The 22240-nt window shown below is 35.3% G+C and overlaps 1 protein-coding gene, 1 long non-coding RNA gene and 2 pseudogenes across 3 annotated transcripts; all 4 read left to right on the top strand.

Annotated features, from left to right (window-relative positions):
- The first annotated feature begins 5758 nt into the window (after positions 1-5758).
- On the top strand, positions 5759-7631 carry LOC120157443 (annotated as a pseudogene).
- Positions 7632-8447: 816 nt separating this feature from the next.
- On the top strand, positions 8448-15757 carry LOC120157459. Its single transcript, XR_005519141.1, has 3 exons — positions 8448-8571; positions 8668-8696; positions 15672-15757. It is a non-coding gene; the product is annotated as an uncharacterized LOC120157459 (long non-coding RNA).
- Positions 15758-15759: 2 nt separating this feature from the next.
- Positions 15760-18703, top strand: LOC120157458 (sterol 3-beta-glucosyltransferase UGT80B1-like). Of its 2 annotated transcripts, XR_005519140.1 has the most exons (6): positions 15760-15798; positions 16411-16513; positions 16867-16941; positions 17427-17575; positions 17781-17901; positions 18477-18649. XR_005519140.1 is itself a non-coding variant. In XM_039168564.1 (5 exons), the coding sequence occupies exons 3-5, from the start codon at positions 16929-16931 to the stop codon at positions 18693-18695; spliced, it is 381 nt and encodes a 126-aa protein (XP_039024495.1). In that variant the 5' UTR covers positions 15760-15798; positions 16411-16513; positions 16867-16928; the 3' UTR covers positions 18696-18703. The 2 variants fall into 2 exon arrangements, 1 of the variants encoding a protein (XP_039024495.1); XM_039168564.1 differs by lacking the exon at positions 17781-17901 and having other exon boundaries at positions 18477-18703.
- A 552-nt stretch (positions 18704-19255) lies between these two features.
- LOC120157445 lies at positions 19256-21094 on the top strand (annotated as a pseudogene).
- Positions 21095-22240: the final 1146 nt, after the last annotated feature.

The following is a 22240-nucleotide window of genomic DNA, read 5'->3' on the forward strand; positions in this document are numbered from 1 at the left end:
TACATCGTCATCCGTCCCTGATCAACAAAATATATATGTTACTACTAATGATGATGATGATAATGATGAGAGTGAGAAGGAAAAATAATTTATACGAAGAAACCCTCATCGAAATAGATAGCCACTACCCTGTAAAACACATTCGAGACGCAGACATCGATATACTTGTTTAGTTTATAATGTTTTTATTTATTTTCTTTATTTAAAATAAATGTAATATTTTTATATAATAACAACTTTTTATTTATTTTGTGTCTATTAATTAATTTGTTGAATTGTTTTTATTATTTAGTTTGTTCAATTTTAGTTCTTAATCTTCACTTGAGTAACCCATTGCTTGAACGTAAATGAAAATGAAATAACACAAACTGATATTTCAGAAAAATAATTTCATCTGTACATCATCAACTATTACGTGATGATAAAAGATATGGATATTTTTTCCTATTATGACCTAGGTTTCTATAATGCTCATATCTTTTGTTTTCTTTGGACGCCTATCAAATATCCATATCACAGTGAATTCGAGTGGATTTTGGATGACTTATTTTCCTTAATAAAGACAGATCTGATACAATCAGAAGCTAATCCTGAACCTCATTTGGATATTTCTCATTACCTATGGGGGAACTCAATTTCATATATCTTAAATACTTATGAAAGTCGGTATACGGGATCCATAAAACAGTTAAAGTCTTGATGGGTATAAGAGCAAGTTGTAATGACATGGGAGCATGGATACTTCAGAACTTGAAAAAACCCATAGTCACACCAATTGTCTTGTAGATTAACTCTGAACGAGTTAGCTTCAATCCCTTGAAGAGGTCATGGCATTTTTATGACACGAAATAATTAATGGGTTCGAGAGAAGCTAGTTACAGATATTCCATTAAAAGCATCAATTCTTTTTTGTAGATTTGCAACTAATATTGGGTGATAAACATGACAGTTTGACATCCAAGTTTGAGCTTGTCTATCGAGTTTAGCAAAAAGTGTTCCCAAACAAAAATACGTCGTTTTAACCAAAGATATAACTGGTAAATGGCGCTCCCCTTTATGGTCGAATTGATAGCCTCAACCAAGTTGGTTGTCATGTGTCCATATCAATATCCATCATCATATGAATTTCCATGTTTCTTTGTTGATGAGGCTGATATAATTGTATCATTACTCATTTTTTTCCTTGTAATTCTTGAAGTATGGACCCAAATGTCCGAGGTAGTAGTTCGTAACCTGAGTGATTTATATAATACTTATTGTTAAGTTCTCATAAAAAAATTATACATAAATAAAATTAAGAAATATGACATACTCATGCTCACAAGCAATTGATGTTCATCGTTATTCTTGAACTTTCCATGATAGTTTGCGACAATATGTCGGATACAATATTGATGTTGGACATAGTTTGGTTGCCACATTGGACCCAAAAAGTTCATTGTTGTTTTGATCCCAGCTCTGCGATCTGAAATGACACAGATCTTTCCCTCATGACAACATGTAAGTGTAAGTTTTTGAGGAAAAAACCCAAGAATATGTATCTTCTCATTCAACAAGGGAAAAAGCAACTAGAATAATATTGCGATTACCATCTTGAACAACTGCCAATAGTAGAACTTGCATGTATTTTCCATACAAAATGTCACATAAATCTGGACCATATGCTTGTAGTATTTCACAACATTAATACAATATGGGTAAGTCCAAAATAATTAGTAGAATTGGCATTGATCGTGAAGTACTCGATCATTGTTGTATGCATAGCAAGCTTTGAAGTTCACTAATGTCCCAGGATTCAGTCTACGCACTACCTTAAACTAACTTGGTAGTTCACTATAGGATTAACCCCACTTACCATGTAGTTTTTAATGGCATTTTGCTTTGCCTTCCATTTTTTTCTGTAAGAGACGATGTACTCATATTGAGATTGTATAGATGAAATCAGCACAGCAATAGCTAAATGAGAGTTTGCTTTGACCATGGACATGATGGCTTAGCAGATAATGTCGGAGTCCAAGTTGGGATGGTCCTGGTTGATCCCTCTAACACAACATGTATAAGGACCTTTGTATGTTGTTAGTTCTTGTATGTTATTTTTCCTCTTTCTCTTCGATACATGAACCATCCAGTTACATCTGTTATCACGTTAGACATAGCAGCATAATACTTTTCGGTGGTGGATCGGTTGACTCTAGAGTGAACAGAATTACAAATGTTGTAATTCTTAATAGCAATCATCACTTCTTCTTTTGATGGAAACTTTATTCTGATATTCACTAACATTAGGTATATCTACAAATTCTGTCTCGTACATTGCACTATAGTCAGATTCATATGTATGTGTTGGAGGTTCGATGTACATTAGTTGTGGAAACTTTATACATCATCATTATCGGAGTTCATGTTGAACTGTGGTGATTATGGCTCAACGAATAGTCCAGTCTCAGCACCATCTGCACCTGGCTCACAGAGAGGTTCTTCTGGTAGAGATGAGGGTTCCTCTACGATGTCGATATTTAGGTCAAACAAGCTGATAGTTGAATGTCTTCCCCTTGAACTTGAAGGCATTGTGTCATACTGGTTTTGGACTGAGTGTTATGTCGTAGGTATCTCGACATTGAGGTAAACAAAATTCAGTTGAATGCCTCCCTCTAGAACTTGAAGGCATCGTGTCAATGGGTACTGAACAGATTGTAGTGCGATGGCATCCCATATTCAAGTTAAATAATTGGTAGATGAATGTCTTCTCCTTGAATTGGAAGCGACATTGCCATACGAATTGTTCGTAGAGCCACCTCGACAGACATCGTAATAAGTTGCTGATGAATGTCTCCCCATTAAACTTAATGAGATGGTACCATGATGTGGATTTCCCAGTATGGCGTTAAAATCATTATACATTATTGTAGTTGGGTTGTCAACTTGACCAGCTTGTTGAGTCAGTTCATAGTGAGAGTATATGACATACCACGAACTAAACAATTCAACAAATATCGCATACATGTATCGGCGTCAGAATTTTGATATGAGAATCAACCATCATAGCAACATCATCGTCGTTGGAAAGTTCACATGTTGTATAAGTTAACGGAAATACTACTGTTAGAAAGATGTACTGAAGTGAGGACATTTTTCTAGTACTTTCAACATGACCTTCCTTGAAATTTAGTGATCAACTCCTCAAGAGTGATGTTCTATTGAAAAATATTCGATTGAATGATTTGATGCGAATACAACATCTATTTCACTTCTCTAATATCTCTATAGTAAACAATAGCTGAAATATTCCTTATTTTTAGAGTTTGAATGTTTGAAAGATTGAGAGTCTTATATCTGCAAAATAATAGATTAAGTACGTCTAATTAAATAATAATATACGAACTTAAAAATAATTTAATGCTAAAACATTAAAAAATCATAGTAAATTTAATAATACAATTTAACATTGTTACTGTCTCGAGAAAATGTCTCGAGATTTGATCCCTCCTTCTATTTGATACCCTCACAAAATAAAACAAATTATTAGTACAAAATATTTAATCCAATAATTAAATTTAAAATGGCAAAATATAAAAAATATTTTTACCTTCTAATAACTATAACAAATCTACTTAGCTTGATAGAGAAAAATAGAAGGAATAATATGAAATTAAAGTTTGGTGTGATTTTATGTTTATTAACGATGCTATTTATAGGGGAGGGTGAGTGGTTCGGGGTTTGGGTAATGATGGAGTACCAAATAATTCAATAATGGGAGGCGCGGATCACATGAGTGTTAGAACCCCAGGAATACGTGGATGGTGATCTGCGCTTTACCCTACGTGGCCCAACTTGGACACCATCCACGCCTTTTTGCCACGTTGTCTCAAGGGTGCTATATCGGTAAAATTAGGACGATCGATGACAAGTAATTATTTAATGGTTGGGTAATTTTTGGGTAAAAACACTTGTAGTGTCAGGGGAAAAATTTCCTATATAAGACTCTTGTCATATTATTTTTTAATATAGGATGGTTATTATAGTGTAATGGAGATAATGTTAAAAACACTATACAACTTTAATTTTTGGGTGGAAGATACATAATAATCCATACGTTTTCAATTTTACCAAAGCTAAAAACGCATAGTAATCTTAGAGTCTTTAAGCGAAGATTCCATGTAGTCATGAAGTCATCAAGTGAAGACTATGCACTCTTGGAGTCTTCTAAAATACTGTTCATTTTGGCCTAATCCAGGAAATAATGTTGGAGGTGGATTACTTTGATAAATGTTTTTTTTCAAAGACATTATTTCAACCATTTCCTTCTTTTTTAATATATATAAGGTATGATCACATCATATAATGTAAAACTCTTTTAGTTTTATATAAATTTAGAATCGTTAGATGAGAACATATAAATGACTGGGATTAATAGTAGAAAAATAAGAATATATAAGTCACATACTAATATATCAATTTAATTAAGAAATATAATATATTATTTAAGGAAGGATAATATATTATATTAAATTATTAAATTAAAATTGTTTAAAATTATACTTTTTATTACCTGATTTAATTACCCTTTGTTTTCAATATATATATATATATATATATCTATATATATATAAGAATAAGAGGTTTTCATTACTTTTAATTAATATTAAATTTTGTCGTGAATTTTAATTTAAAATTGTTTGAGGATACAATGAAACGTAGGAAACATTTTATTTGAAATTAAAGTTAAAATAATTAAAATCCAAGTGACAAGATTGAATAAAAACAAGTTTAATATTATGATCAACGGTCTTGATCTGCTCACATCATTAATTTGAAACATTATTGTAAGTTTGTAACCATGGTCCATCCATGCGTGTCCACTGCGTGTGTGCCGCGTACAATATTCTTTTCTACTTTTGCGAACTTCAATAAAACATTCAATTCTATTTTTCAATAAATTCATTTTAAAATGGGTAAATTTCAAATTGTATCAACTTTCTTTTCATTCTTATTTTTCACTCAAATTTAAAATTTTAATTTAATCATTAAACTTTCAGTTTGTTGTTTTAATCATTAAATAATTATGATATTATGAATGGAAATTTATCTTTTAAAATTATTAAATGATCCCTAAACATTTTAATTTTTATAAAAAATCTCAAAAGTATTCTATGTTGATCCCTAAACATTTATCGTTAAATTCTTCTTCAAAATCTCGAAAATGAGGAGGTGTAGAAGGATGACGCGAACTGTATATATTGATTCTATGTTGATCAGACAATGAATCTTATAGATAAAAGTGGTTTGAGATTTCAAAAGTTTTAAGTTTTTTTGTTGAATTTCACGAGTTTTAAAGTGATTTTAACAAATTTAAACTGATAGAGTGATAAGGTACATGAAACGAGTTTTTTAATGTCTTGAATGATAGTAGTAAGCGTCGAAGGACAATGATTCTAACATTGATGTGATATAAATGAAACTATAAACTTTCATCTTTAGAGAAAAAAATAAAATAAAAAATAAAACTTTCATGTCACATTTACTTTAGATTTAATTCTCTAGAAATAAATTAAAAGTTTAGTGATTAAATTGAAATTCTAGTCACCAAAAAAAAAAAGTCAAAGTTGAGTGATGGTATTTGTGATTTTCCATTTAAAAATATGTAGCTTTCTCGACCACGGTTTAGACTTTAGACCTTTCTTTTTCCCAGCAACCATAATCAAACGCGGTCCGAAAATCCCGAATAAATGGCATTTCCTTTCAACAGGGCTTCGTCGTCTATCTCAATTCTTCCAAAATTCTCTCCTTAATAAGTTCAATTTTAATCTAAACTTGATTTATTTCTTCTGCAATTATGATATTCGATTTGAGACTGCCCGCCACCGATTCGACTCCGTGACAAATATCGGCCGTTCGATTTTCTCATGTGCACGCCATGGAATCTCCGAACTATGTATCCGCTTCGCACGAGCTGGAGCTGGAGTCGTTTCAAAGGCACGTTGCCGACAGATTTCACGATTTATTTTGTTCCTTCCGATGAATTGCTTTCTCTTCAGTGGGTTCGAAAATTGCTCGACGTTTTCCTTTGTTGTCTAGAAGAATTTCGGGTCATCCATTTTAACAACAAAGCTCAACTGACCAAAGCTCCCATGGACCGTTGATTGGCGATTTTTACGAGCGTAGTGTTAAGGCTCTTGATGTTTGTAATGCGGTTCAAGAAGGAATAGAACAGATCAGGCAGTGGCAGAAGCTTCTTGAAATCGTGCTATGCACTTTGGGTGATAGTAAAGTTAATAATAATACGAATGCCAACGGTAGTGAAAATTGCTTTCGGAGAAGTTTAGGTGAATGGCATTTCGTCGCGTGAAAAAGGCGTTGATAGATTTAGCAATTATGAGCTTGATGAGAAGGATTCCGGTCGAGCTTTGGCTCATCGGAATCGTTCTTTCGGAAGAAACAATAATAGCAGCAGTTACTCCAAGGGTCATTTCAGGTCGTTGTCTTGGAGTGTTTCGAGGTCTTGGTCTGCGGCTAGACAGCTCCAGGCTATTGGAACAACTTGACTGTGCCGCGAGGGAATGAGGTGACTACCAATGGACTTGCAATCCCTGTTTACACAATGGACTTGCAATCCCTGTTTACACAATGGGTTGTGTTTGTTGTTTGTAATGTGGGTGTTGGTAGCTGCAATTCCATGCCAGGATCGCGGTTTGCAGGTTCGTTTTTATGTGCCCAGGCAGTTTTCGTGGGCGGCTCCAATGCTTTCGCTACACGATCGGATTATGGAGGAGTCGAAGAAGAGAGATAGGAAAAGTTCTTGTGGATTGTTGAGGGAGATTTATCAAGTCGAGAAGTGTTCACAATTGTTGGGTGAGCTTGCTGACTGTTCAGCTTCCGTTGAGTGAGGAGAAGGAAGTGAAGGTTAGGGAAAGAGTGAAAGAATTGAGACACATTGCAATGCAATGAAGGAAGGTTTAGAACCGTTGGAAAGCCAAGTTAGGGGTCCTGCTGTTGATGTCCAACCTTATGTTAGTATGTGTAATCAAATTTCTCAGTAAATTTGCATCTTGGTTCTGTAGTTAATTTTTGTTCAAATTTTTTTCTAATTGTCAATGGTATATAGATGTTGGGTGTTTTATTATACTCTACAGTGCATTTTAGATACAATAATAAGATGACTGCTTATGACTGGGAGTGTTCAATTTTATGCTAAGTTTTTTGCCAAAGCTGTAAGTATTGGATGAAATGTGAAATTTGTATGCATTCTTATGGAAGTACTATCTTTTCGCTCTATCGGGCATATAACTTGTATGCATACTCATTGAATATATCTGTTCCTCATATTTTCTTTTTGGTTTCCCAGTGTGTTTGAAAGCTTCGGTTTACGTTATTTTATTCCTCTGGTATTGCTTTAAAGCAGAATTTTATTGTTCTTGCAGGTATTGCTGAAAGCAATTACCAGTTTTAAAGAAGGAAAGGGATTGATGAATTTGTGGATTATCCATGTATGTTATGAATGGTGAGCCTACTTTTAAACACAGTGAGTAATGCAACGTGTCAGTGTTTGTTGTATCCAGTAGTAGAGTGATGATTGATGTTACTGTTGGATGTATGTGGTTTAGACATCATGTATTCCGCATTTAACTGATTAAAACAATAGCTCTTGTGGCTCTCTCCCTCTGCTTTGTCCCATTTCTTGATAATATGAGAAATGAAATGGCATGGTTGGTGGAATATAACATCTGCATACTCCAGAGGAACCAAATTCAACTCCTCCTCCTTTTGCTACCTACCAAATGGGCGTTGCTGCCAGCACACTCTGCTTTGCAACACTTCAAAGTATGTATAAAGTCTCTGTTATGAATGAAGAGAATAGAAAAGGAAAAATCGAAGGAATAAAGGTTTTAGAAGAAGAAAAGCAGAGAGATTTCAGAAATCAGAATTTCATTCATTCATCAGGTAACTTTCTCATTCCTTAGTACACAGTTTTATTTGATTACAATGTACTATAGCAAATAGGAAGAGGACAGCTGTATAACTAATTCTCTAACAAACTCCTTGCAACTGAATATTTTTCTCCTTTGGGTTGATAACTGGATCCACGTCTGAGCCCATCTCCTCTGCCCAACTCTTTCTGCTGCAACTCCAGGTAATTTCCTTCAGCCCTCTCATTAGAGATTGAAATCCCTAATTCCCTTATCTCTTTTCTCCTAATCCCTAATTCCTCGTCCATTTCCCCCAATTCTCTCGCTTCAATTCTAATCTCCTCGTCTGATCTTCTCTTGCAACCAGGACAATACCCCTCCATCATCAGATCCTTGTCCCCAAGGATCGAATTCAGGAAACTGGGCACGCAAGACTGTAATCTTCCAGGTATCGTTTTCAGCACTTAAATTTGTCCAACAAACCAATAATTGAGTAACAGCACGATTATCTCGTTTGACAATTCGTTTTCTTAAAATTTCGCAGGAAATACTTTAAGTTGACCATCAACTATTACCTGAGGAGGGTCTAATGAAGCCACTGTCTTCTCTCCCAGTTTCCGCATCAAGAGACTGACATGGAAAACAGGGTGTATTTGAGCAGTTTCTGGTAAGTCCAATTTATAAGCAACCTCACCAATCTTTTCAAGAATTTGTAAGGGTCATAAAAACGAGCTGCTAACTTCAAATTTTTTCTGATTGCCAGGGAAGTTTGCGATATGGTTGCAGTTTCAGGTACACCTCTTCTCCCACATCAAATGTTCTTTCACTGCGATTTTATCAGCTTGCTGTTTCATACGGTTCTGGGCTTGCTGTAACTGGTCTCTAACAATTTGTATGATCTGCTCTCTGTCTTGTAATAAGTCTGAACACTGTTAACATTAGATTCAGAACACCATAACATTGTAGGAGGTTTATATCCATAGAGTGCCTCAAAAGGGGTAATTTTAGTGTTGTATGATAGTTTGTATTGTACCACCATTCAGCATGAGGAACCATCTTGCCCATGAGTAGGTTTTAGGAAACACAAACCCCTTAAGTACTGCTCAAGACATTGATTCACTCTCTCAGTTTGACCATCCGTTCAGGATGGTAAGCTGTAAAGAGTGTGCTGGTTCCCAACTGCTTCATTAGTTCTTTCCAAAAAAGACTAGTGAAGGTCTTGTCACGATCTGAAATGGCCATCGTAGGCTGACCATGAAGCTTATAAACTTGTTCTAAATATAATTTAGCTACTTCCATAACAGTGTAGGGATGAGAAAGTGCTAAAAAATGAGCATATTTAGTCAGTTTATCCACTACTACTAAAATGCAATTCTTATGCAAAGAATTAGGTAAACTCCAATAAAATCCATAGTTATCACCTCCATGCTTGTTGAGGAATTGGAATTGGTTGTAGCAGCCCAGGTTTAGCCACATGCTCCACCTTAGTGCGTTGGCAGACTTCACATTTCTGTACATAATTAGAGACCATGGTTTTAAGTTTAGGCCAATAAAAAATAAGATTTCACCCGGTATGTAGCCTGAATACCCGAATGCCCTCCATGAGGAGAATCATGTAAAATCTGTAGTATCTGCAATCGTAAATCACAGGCCTTTTCCACATAAACTCTATTTTGTAACGCAACACCTCTTTTGAATACTTTCCAATTTGGAACACTAGCAGTGTTAATAGTTACTGCTTGAATGTATTCTTTAGCATCAGCATCATTTTCATAGCTTTGTTCAATGTCCTTAACCCAAGCCGGAATTATAATCATGGCACCCATCTTTTAACACTCACCACCTGCACAAATTGTCTTGACAAAGCATCGGCACACATTATTACGCCCTTTTCGATATTGAATTGTGTAGTCCAAACCCAACAATTTAGTCAATCCTTTCTTCTGAATGTTGTTGTGAGTTTCTGCTCTAACAAATACTTCAAAGGCTTGTGGTCTGTTTTAATGATACGGACACACTCAAGATAATGTCACCATTTCCAAACTGCCAAAAGAATAGCCAAATATTCTTCTCATAAATAGAAAGGTCCACGTTTTTAGGGCTTAAAGCTTTGCTAAGATAGGCCGAAGGACGACCTCCTTGGGAAAACACCCCAATACCTTCTGAGCTTGCATCAGTTTCTAAACAAAATTCTTTAGTAAAATCAGGAAGAGCCAAAACTGGAGCCTTACACATTACTTCCTTCAATTGATTAAAGGTTGTCAATGTTGTAGGAGTCCATATAAAACCTTCTTTTTTAACATCATTGTAAGTGGTCGACTAATTGCACATAGCCTTTGATGAGCCTTCTATAATAGCCTGTTAGCCCCAAAAATCTCCGAGAGATTTTAAGTTTTGAGGAATTGGCCAATTTTTCATAGCAGCAATTTTTGATGGATCAGTGGAAACCCCTTGAGCATTAATAATATGGCCTAAATATTCCACTTGTGGTTGACCAAAAATAACATTTATCCTCTTAGCATATAGCTGATGTTGTGTCAATATTTCCAAAACTCTTCTCAAGTGTAGTGCATGAGCAGACAATGTAGTGTTGTACACTAATATATCATCAAAAAATACCAGAACAAACTTTCGCAAATAGGGAGTGAATAGATCATTCATAAGAGATTGAAATGTAGCAGGGCATTAGTAAGACCAAAGGGCTTACCTTGAATTCAAAATGTCCATGATGAGTGCGAAAGGCGTTTTGTAGATGTCTGTTTACCTTGAATTCAAAATGTCCATGATGAGTGCGAAAGGCAGTTTTGTAGATGTCTGTAGGCTGAATTCGAATCTGCAGTAACCAGAACGTAAGTCCAACTTAGAAAAATAGGCTGCTCCATGTAATTCATCTAATAAATCCTCCACCACTTGTATTGGAAACTTATTTTTACTGTCTGGTTGTTTAATTGTCTATAATCGACGCAAAATCTCCAAGAACCATCTTTTTTCTTAACAAGTAAGCAAGGTGAGGCAAAAGGGCTCTTGCTTGCTTGAAGACAGAAGCTGCTAGCATATCAGAAATTGTCTTTCCACTCTGCTTTTTGATGATGTGGAAATCTTAAGGCCGCAAATTGACCGGGGCTGCACCCAGTTTAAGTGTAATTGAATGCCGCAAATTGACCGGGGGCTGCACCCAGTTTAAGTGTAATTGAATGGGTCATGTACTCGTTTAGGAGGTAATCCTTTAGGTTCATCAAAAACTCCTGCAAATTCTGCTAATAATGGTTATAGCATGAGGTACCTGCTGCTCATCAGTTTCCATAGTTAGGAAATAAATTTCTCCCAATAAATATGGATCCTTGGCAGTAATCTTTTGCATTTTGTCATTAGAAACTGTTTCATAAGGAATGGTGCTTGATGTCCTTGAAGATAGTTGTTGTCCCTCCTTCTCAAAAGTAATAGTCATGGCATTAAAATCCATAAGGATTGGACTATATTTGCGCATCCAATCAACTCCAAGAACCATATCACTGCCCCCAGATTAAGTACCCGAAAATCATGAAAAAACTGATGGCCTTGCATAATCCAACATAATGATTGCTCTTGGCTGAACTGAATAATTTCTCACCATTAGCAACTGTAATGGCTAGTGGTTGAGTTGAAACTAACTCAGTACCAGCTTTAGCCCACTTAGGAGTGGTAAAGCTGTGTGTGCTGCCACTGTCAATAAGAATATTGAGAGGTTTGCCCTTGACCAAGCCTTGAATTCAATTGTAGTATATCCTGTGAGAGCATTAACTGAAATTCCAGATTCTCATCTTTATCATTTGAATCTCCAAAACCTCATCTGTTATGACTGCATCTTCCTGGTTATCCACTTCCTCCATAGCATTCAATTGTCTTAACTTGCATTGGTGGCCTGGTTGAAATCGTTCACCACATTTGTAACACAAATATTCAATCTGCGATACTCCAGCAAATTGTTCTTGTTAGGAGGATTTGGTAGAACTTTCTGTGTTGTTGTAATAGCAGCAGGTCTGTTAAAATTTGTTTGGGTGGGATAGGGTGAGAATCTTGAATTCTGTTTCTGTCTTTTGCTTTCAAACTCCATTGAAATCTCATATAATTTGCATGCCTGCAAGCTTCAGTGACTTCTTAGGATTAAGAGCTTTGACCCTATGTTTCAACTCCTCCTTCAGTCCACTATGAAAATGGACACAAAAAATTCCCCCAAGGTTGGGTTCTGCATTAGAATGAAAGGTTTCAGCTCTTCAAACCTACTTGGTATTCTTCCTCTGTTCCTTTTGAATTAGCTTACTAAATTCCTCTATGACATCTGCATACTGCATATCACCAAATCGATGACATAAGTCTGCTTCGAAACTCATGCCAATGTACTCGATTTTTTTGCATGATATAACCATCAAACCATGATTCAGCTTTTTCCTCTAAATACATGGCATCTAACTCAACTTTTTGCTCTTCAGGAATTCCAAAGAGATGAAAGAACTTATGACATTTTTGCACCCAACCCTTGGATTAGTTCCATCAAAATTCTTTAGCTCTACTTAGGCCTAGGAAGTATAAATCCAGTGTTTCCTATTGCCCCTCCCTGAACCATTTTGTCCCCATTATTATCCTTGTTTGATTTTCCATCCATATTTCATTGATCCATTGCAACTCATAGGGTTTAGATTTGAGGATATGGTTCATCCATATTGTACGAGAATCTGGACTTATCATTAATCACTGTCACCATCACCGGTTTCTTTCCATCAACCTTAGTTGGAGGTGTAGCAGTCTGCTCCTTTTCTGAGCTTGCCATGTCTTGCTCATCATTCCCCGTTAATATTCGTAGGACTTGTTCTATATAGGCTTGATTGGTGTTCATCTTCGATTCTAGACTGTTAGACGGTTGTTTTGCTCTTCCACCATTTTGGAGGTTTTGTTTCATCACTGACATTTTCTACCCTTTTTGATAAATCTTCAATCTGCTGCTGAATGGCAGTAAGTTCAGCCGACTCTGCCATTGCTTGATTCTTTCTCTGTTTTCCCCAGTTGCTAATGCCAGGAAATTAGGCTCTGTATACCAATTGTTATGAACTGAAGAGAATAGAAAAGGAAAAATTGAAGGAATAAAGGTTTTAGAAGAAGAAAAGCAGAGAGATTTCAGAAATCAGAATTTCATTCATCATCAGGTATCTTTCTCATTCCTTAGTACACAGTTTTATTTGATTACAATGTACTATAGCAAATAGGAAGAGGACAGCTGTATAACTAATTCTAACAAACTCCTTGCAGCTGAATATTTTCCTCCTTTGGGTTGATAACTGGATCCACGTCTGAGCCCATCTCCTGCCCAACTCTTCTGTTGCAAACTCCAGGTAATTTCCTTCAGCCCTCTCATTAGAGATTGAAATCCCTAATTCCCTATCTCTTTCTCCCAATCCTAATTCCTCGTCCATTTCCCCAATTCCCTCGCTTCAATTCTATCTCCTCGTCTGGTCTCTCTTGCAACCGTGACAGTCTCAACTTCAATCCCTAGAAGCTTTTTTTTTGTTTTGCAGTGGTAATTTTTTTTAATCCTTTATTCTTTAATTTTGAAATAGTTTAGTTTATAATATTTGATTATTATCGAAGTGGGTGACTGTATTTTGAAAATTTTAGTTCAGATGGCAAAACTATAAGTCAAACATACTAAAAGCCATGCATGCAGGCAACTTACAAAAACATTCTCTTAAAAGAAACCAATGCTCATCGCATGTAGTTTCCAATAAACCCAATACTTCTTCTGTGTTCCAGTAATAATCCTACCCACCAACCTCATTGTTGAAAGCATCCACCCTTTCAAGATGATTGAAAACCCAAGCGGCTTCATTTCTGGTTTTCAGGCACGATAGGACTCATCAACTGAAACTATCGATCACTGCGAGTCTGATCTTCTTTGTCCAAGTACACTTTGTAACGAGTATTGTTATTCAATGACAAACCACCTTAGCCTCATAGTACAAACCCAAAAACCCTTCTTACTTGCTGCATACTTCAACTTTGTCTCCTTTAAAAAAACACCACATTCTTGAACGAACATTAAAGAAAAAATTAAAGAACAGCTTAGAAAAGTTTTTTGGAGAATAACACAATAAGAAAATGTGGGAAGACAACTGACTCAGGTTATCATTGGTCTGTCTAAAATGGAAAAAAAGGTTACAAAATGCTTGCAAAACTATCTTTTTCTTGCTCTGAGTAAGTCTTTCAGTCTCACCCTTGAAATCATTGGCATGGGCGGGAGTCTTACGGCCTTCCTTCCTGGTGTTTTACATGTTTCTTGGGCACCCTCGTTCAGTACCACTAAGTTATTTTTTAGCACTAATGTTTCTATTGTGACATGTTTAAGTTCATGAAAAGTGTTTGTATTATATGACTAAACTTCTCTTGTTTCTTAGATGCCAATATAGCTGTGAAAAGTATCTTATAACTGCAATATTAGTTCTTTGACTTGCATTCTCTCTTTGTTCTCTCTGAAAGGCCTTCTAACAGAAATGGTTTTAATCTGCAATAAGCACCTTGTAACAGGCTGCAAAGTCGTTTCTAGAAGTTTCATACTTCTTTGCTATTAGTAAGTAGTACGTAGTAAATCTGATTTCATTGATTGTCTTGTTGATTCCTCTATGTCTCTAGGTTATAATTTTTTTTACAACAGAATATTTGCTGCTAGTAATTCCAAGTTTGCTACACATTATTTCTCTTTGGAAATGCATGTTTTCTTTCTGCAAGTTAGCCAGCTTGGTTCAAGTATAAATGTCATCCGTCTATGGGTGGATTTTCTGTTGTCATCCTCTGACTAGTGGCTGAGCTGTATTACACACAAATAAAATTGCTATGGTCGAGTTCATAGCAAGTTGTTACTTTAAACTTCTATAATAGATGTATAAATTGGAATGGGGTCAATGTCTTTTCCGCTGGAATAAGTTGTACTTCAATATGTGTTTGCATGCAACTTAAATAATTTTTTGTTAGTTGTCTTGGCTGCATGATGGCCTGGGATTATTCAATGACGACACCTTAGCCTCATAGTACAAACTACAAACCCAAAAAACCCTTCTTACTTGCTGCATACTTCAACTTTGTCTCCTTTAAAAAACACCCCATTCTTGAAAGAACATTAAGACAAAATAATAAAGAACAGCTTAGAAAAGTTTTTTGCAGGAGAATAACACGAATAGAAAATATGTGAGAATACAATTGACTCAAAAAATTATGATTGGTCTATATAAAACGGAAAACAAGGTAGTTGAAATTGCTCCTATCGCATACTTCAGTAATAATGGATCAATATCTCATTTGCCAACTGGTTACATGTGGGAGTTCTCATCTTGTGCCTAAACCAAAAGGTTAGTGATGTGACATGTGCTTTTTAAAAGAATTTTCTCCTTAAGTGATGAAACTTTCCAAGGATAAGAAATACTTGAATCAACAAAGTAGTTAGGAATTTCTTCTTTCTCTTTCCTTTTATACACTTCAGTATGGTTATGTAGCAACTTGTATCTGCGGTAATGCAAAGTGATGGTTCTTTTTATCTTTCCGTGCTCTTCTCATATACTTCTTCTATGTTAGTCATTCTAAAAGAAATCCTTTTTTCTTCCTCCTGTAACTTTAATGTTATTTTAACAAGTTTTTTTCCCTCTTTATTTGATATGGTTGATATAAAAACTTTTTTACTATTGGAATGTCATTCATTCTAATATTTTTTAAGAATCTTGTAGCTTAATGTGAAATAATTTGTAGATTGGGGTACTTGGTTGATGCTGTTGGTTACTGTTTTTTGAACTTGGGGTCAAAGAATCATCCTCGAGAAGAGTTTGTGCAGTGATTAAAAAAGGACCACAACCCATATATCGGATTTGGAAGCAGGGTATGGTATCTCTGAATCATGTTTGAAGTAAATTTTATGATTATCTTTCCTTTTCCTTAAAAGGAGTTATGAGATCTATGTCATGCTTTCCAAGGTTATTTCTAGTGGTTTGAAAAGTGATGATATAAAATCAACTGAATGAAACTTAAACTTTACCAGTTTATCCAAGCATTTATCTCAAAAAGTGTGTTGTGCATATGCACTGCCATCCTGCCTAATATTTTAAAGGAAAGATGCTTGATGAGCCTTAAATTCTGTTTGTTGGACTTTGACTTGTAGGGAATTGAATATATATCTTGTTTGTTGGACTTTGACTTGTATGGGAATTGAATATAATATCTTAGATGCGAATTCTGAGAATTGATAAAATATGTATCAACTAAATATCTAATGTTGATTCAGTTTCTAATTTGTGTATGATATTAAGCTCACTTTGATTATAGAGATCCTGAATTTCTCAAGTTAATACAATCGAAAGAGATCAGGGCTGAACTAAAATGACATGTCAAAATCATTTTCTTGAGGTTGAAGTCAAATGAGGATTCTTTTACTGATACACACTTCTTTACTTCTGAAAATTAGTACTGAAATTATCTATTATTGCCCGTGAAGCCTCTTGATGATTCCAAGAAAACAACAGATGTTATTTTAGAGGCATTAAATGACACAGGACAAAGAGGAATAATTGACCAGGGTTGGGGAGATCTAGGGCACTGTAAGTAACTTTTGCATGCCGTTCTGTTTTCCTCACCTTAATGTCTTGAGAGCTCATTTCTGGTTATAGAGGGTATTCATTTTTGTTGTGCTTTCACATTTTTTGTGGTATGTTGTTTTTTCGGTTTTGATCTTATTGTTTACTTTGTCAATGTAAGACCGGTTGTCATTAACTTCAATCAATTAATTGGAAATTGATGTTATAATCATTATTTAGATAAACATACTGATAAAAGAATGCTATGTTCTTACAAGTTCTTATCTGTGGAGGTTGTAATTAGCCCTATATATTATGGGACATGCACTAGTATTCAGAATGACAAGCAGATTTTCTATATTTTATTTGTCCTGCAGTTGCAGAAGTTACTGAGAATTTTCCTCCTGGAAGACTGCCCTCATGATTGGTTGTTTCCCCAATGTTCAGCTGTGGTAAGTATTCAATTAATTCGAATCTATTTTAGCTTAATTTGAAGGGATTCTTTGACATGCTTAGATGTTAAAAATTGCAAAATGATTGTGGGAGTTGAAAAAACTCAGATATCTGATGATAAGATAACCTGAATATAGCAAATGTGTCCAATGATGAAGAGTTCAAAATCCTTTCGATAATTATTTTGTGCCTGTTGAAAATGGTTCCGTAAATATGCACTAGCATCATGGTGGTGCTGGAACTACGGCCACTGGACTTAAAGCTGGGTAATATTTTCTTTTACTTTGCTTTTGTTATAAATAAATTTTTTTTTTTGCACTTCTAGTTTTGTTGATGTATTTGTTTTTGTTTGAATTATGACCTCTAGTTCTTAGTATACGTGATTGAGTGATACCTTGTTTCAAAGCTACCAAATTTAACCTTCTTATAGGATCTTATGTACTTGTAATTTAAATTGTGCTAATGAAAAATTTTGAATTATTAGTGTCCAATGACCATAGTGCCGTTCTTGGAGATCAATTCTTTTGGGGTGATAGAATACATCAGAGAGGGCTTGGACGTGCACCAATACCAATATCAGAGCTCAGTGTTGAGAAGTTTTCAAATGCTATCAGATTCATGCTCCAGCCAGAGGTAACTCAAGTAGCTTTCGTTTGCCTAATTTAATCTGATTCATTGCATTATCAAGCACTTGTCCGTGTAGAACCATCTCCCCATATTTGTAGTTGATGGATGCGAAGGTAAATATTCTATAATATTTGATTGCAAAAGGTTGTAATATTAGGATATATGAGAATAGTTATTTTTACCCTCAAAATTTCTCATTTAAAATTTACAGGTACTCTTTTGGCAAGCATCTAATTCTACATTGTTACTCGTGTACTGCTTTTGAAATTTGACCACCTATTTAATGTCAAGATGTTATAGCCGTTGCTTAAATACTACTCATTAGAACATTTGTAAGTATAATTTTCATAAAAACTTATATTGAGCATTAGCATGCTCCTCTGCTATAAAGAGACTCAAGATGAAAGTTATTGGATTTGCATTAGACTGCTGTAATCTTTCTTTATCTTTGTTTTTGGTAATTTCTCATCTACTTTTTTGATGCATGCATTATTGTTTCCTGAAAATATGAAAGAGTTGAAGTGCGAAATGAAGTGAAATGCTTCATGCAATTGAACTTGCCTTTGCCCAATTTGGTGAAGGCAAGCTCGAATCTGAACAAATATGTACAGAACGACAGCGTTTAAAAGTCCGCTTCTGTTTATGGAGAAAAATCATAAAACAAATGGCTTTGAAAGAGTTTTCTTTTTGATCCATTTGAACGATGATTTGAATCAGCTTACTCCAAGAAGCCTTCTTTGTTGGCGAATCATGATCATTCTTCCAACCGATGAGTTCATGACCAGTTGCATTGGATTCCATATCCACGTAGCATGTTTCTGATATGTGGAATCATACCTTCCATATGCGGTTGATAACATTGCTAGATTCAAGTTGAAGCTTTTCAATGGAACATGATTTCTGGCAGGTGAAATCCCATGCGATGGAGTTAGCAAAACTGATAGAAAACGAAGATGGCGTTGCTGCTGCGGTCGATGCATTTCACCGGCATTTACCTCCGGAGCTACCATTGCCTACTGCAGCGTTGGAGGGAATGATCATCCAAACCCTTTACAGTGGTTCTTTCTACAAATTGGAAAATTGTGCTGCCTGCCTTGTGGATTGTGGAAATCTTAAATTCTCTTAACCTTGTTACCACTTAGAAAGATTTTTTTCCCCATTATGTTCGTGGCAGAGAGAAGTTGAGAGTAGGGAAGGACATCGGTTTTAGATTTTTCCTATAGTGTGCAATGGCATTAGTCTTTCTTCTGTGACGATTTGTTTGTTTTCTTCTTGGGGGTCAGATCTTCTGCCACCATTTCGTTTGTTTCCCCCGTTTGTTGCTCAATTATGTTACTTTTTGGTCGTGAATTCTTGTTTTCTCAGTAGATTCCTTTCAAGTAGTTGTGATATTCGTAATCCACTAACATCGTTATTGGTGTAGTGCCATTTGCTATCAAATTTATAAACGGCCATATGATGTATTTTATAAGTTACTACAATGATTTATGGTTTTTGGCTCCCTCTTTTAAATAAATAAGCATCCAATAATTTAAATAATGTCCAATATGAGCACAAATTAAATCAGCCACGTGGACAAATAACTTTGTTATCAATCATCGGCGTTCGGGTTCATCGCAGCGCCACGTCACCGAATCTGAATCGTTATTGATCTGATACGACTCTGTTCATTAGGGAATCCATTGCCACCTCAAACCTATTAGGACATTCCGAGTCAAAACAAAAACACCCAAAAACTCACAACTCATCGGCCCTAATTACGATTCCACTGAATGATACCAAAGACCTGCGCCACACAAACACGAGATTATCGATTCACGTTCCTCGCTTTCGTATGTTTGTCTCCTTCCGGATTAAAAATTCGAAGCCCAAACACCAGATAACCTAACCTAACCCACTGGAATGTTTGTAATCAGGTTCTTCAAATTCTGGGGAAAATGGCGATCTCTGTTTCGGCATCAGCAGCTGTTCCTTCGCTTAATCCAAGAAGCTCAACTGGGTTATCCCTTATTATTGTTCTTCCAACTTATTTCTCCTCTTCTCTTCAACTTCAACCCATTCGAATGGTTAATAGATCAGTTTCCCCTCGCTGTCGTTCTTTGCAAGTAAACGCTTTTACACCTAGTTTCGTTGCTATTATGTAATAATTATCGGTTCCTGTGTTTGTCTCGTTGCATGAATTGAATGCGAACATCGATTTTTTTAGACTCGGTTACTTCATCTCAATAAAGCTAAGGTTAAGCCAATTTAGTGAAGGCTTATTGCTGTTTTCGATGTTTACGTTAAGTTGCAGGGTAAGTAGAAGATGTTTTGTAGAACAATAATTTTGACAAGTTTGGCGAAATGATTTCCATAGGTTGAAGCAAAGAAGCAAACATTTAAATCCTTGGATGATTTGTTGGCGAACTCCGACAAGCCTGTGTGGTTGACTTCTATGCGACCTGGTAAAATTTTCTTTTGAAAAAAACATACTTGAATGTGAGCCCTAATTCATGAATGTAGATTTTCTTTTGACGGATTGAAATTCTACGAGCGTAGGTCTGATTTTGTAGGTGTGGGCCTTGTCAATTCATGGTTCCAGTCCTCGATGAAGTGAGTGCTACTCTGAAAGATAAGATTCAGGTTGTGAAAATTGACACCGAGAAGTACCCCAGCATTGCTGATAAATATAAAATTCAAGGATTGCCCACTTTCATCATATTTAAAGATGGGAAGCCCTTTGATCGTTTTGTAAGTCTGATTAATCTGCTCACTTTAACATTTTCATCCTTACAACCTAAGCCAGTTTTATGAGGCGAAAGTCCAAAAGATTTTCATCCTTACAACCTAATTCTGTAAAACGAAAATGTTCTGACTGCTTACAACAGCCTCGGCTACAATGAAATTAAACAAAACTGAAGCTATCCTTTTATGCGTGTGATTTGTAAAATACCTTTGCCGTTTCATTATCAATGCCTTGGGATGCTTGTCCTATGTAGTTATTTGTGAAATTGTGAACCATTCAGGTCAATATATATGATCTTCCTTTCTCTCGTCTGGTTTATTTACACCAGGAACTCTCTTTTTTCGGCTTTTCGTATAGGCTGCATGTTATAACCAATAGAACTGGCATTTGTTGCTTGGGATAGGAGGTTCATTTTGTGTAATCCTTGCAGTTTATCCCACTCAGAGACTGCACCGATCATGAATTTCAATTTCCTCTTTGAACTAATTTCTGTTGTTTATAAATTCATGATCAAGTCATCTAGCTTTTAATCCAACTATTTTTGACTTGTTCGAGTTATGATCATCAGGAGGGTACATTGGGTGCTGAGCAGCTCATTCAACGCATTGAAACTTCGTTAAGTGTGATGCAATAGGCCCGGTGAGCCTCGGATATCTACTGAAAGAGACATGTTCCCTTGGATTAGAATACGGGTTTAGAGTATTGAAACTGGTGATGAACTCACAAGTCTTTTTTATAGATGATTTTGTTATATGCCATTGAAAAAATTCGTGTTTAATCAATAATCGGTTGACCATTAATTTGAAGATCATTCCTTGGAAGAAAAATGCAATAATATGATGATATTCAAGATGAGCTACCAGTTTCAAAGCTTTCACCGTCGCATATGACAATACGGAAGACTGATTACACTAATAAAAGACATTACTTTAGCACCCAAAAGCGCACACACTTGTTTGGTAATCACAATTGCATCTATTGACTACCACTCATCATAACCCACTATCAACAACTGTTAGCATAACCACTTGTGTAACATTTTCTTAAATTAGGGATGTTAAGGAAAGATAGTTTAATATAAGGCTAAAAAAAGGCACTACCGAAAATGTTAATATTTTTTTAATATTTTTGGTAGAGTGTTACCTTAAATGTTATTTTTTTTTATCGAAAATATTAATATCGGGGACAACTTAAATGTTATTTTTTTTGCCATAAATGTTAATATCATAAATATTCATTTTAGATAGTGAAATTAACATTTTCGATAGAAAAAAATAATTTTAGGTAGTGTTTTACTGAAAATGTTATAAAAATATTAAGATTTCCGGTAGCGTCTTTCCTTAACCTTGTATTAGGCGTACAGCAGAACTACCCGATAAATTATGTACTCATCATAAATGTAATGACATTAACTTGTTATTTCAAATCCATGTATTTTGATTTGAGAAAACACTTAATTTTGTAGACCACGAATCCATTAAGTGACATTAGTGTTAAGTATTGTTATTCTTAAAAATATGGTTCGAGTAGTTATCTGCAAGATGTTTGCTTTGTCTATGGTTAAGAAATATTTTGAACAAATACTACTTTGTAATCATACATGTTATTTTGAAAAAAATTGTATGTCAAGGGTTAATTAATAATCATCTCATGACTAAAAAGGGTGTCAATCCAAAAATTAATTAGAAAATGGTATTAAAAATGGGTATTGATTTTTTAGGGTGATAATTTAGGGAAAAAATCCTAAGAAATCTATTCACTAGTCAATTGAATTAAATTCAAGAAGCACAAGAAGCATTGCCCAACGAACCCAACTCATTTCTTTCCCACTATAAAACCAATCTATTTTATCCACTCTAGATTTCCTTTATCGCTGAAACATGCACCAAATGGCAAGCTCCGCTGTCAAGTTCATGACTTTGTTTCTGATTCTAATTCTATCCCAT

This window comes from Hibiscus syriacus, unplaced genomic scaffold (assembly GCF_006381635.1).
Source record: "Hibiscus syriacus cultivar Baekdansim isolate YM2019G1 unplaced genomic scaffold, ASM638163v2 tig00111272_pilon, whole genome shotgun sequence".
Classification (NCBI taxonomy): Eukaryota; Viridiplantae; Streptophyta; class Magnoliopsida; order Malvales; family Malvaceae; genus Hibiscus; species Hibiscus syriacus.

Coding starts and splice junctions, on each gene's coding strand:
- LOC120157458 (XM_039168564.1), top strand. Junction 17,576..18,476: donor GATTCATGCTCCAGCCAGAG/GTAACTCAAGTA, acceptor GATTTCTGGCAG/GTGAAATCCCATGCGATGGA.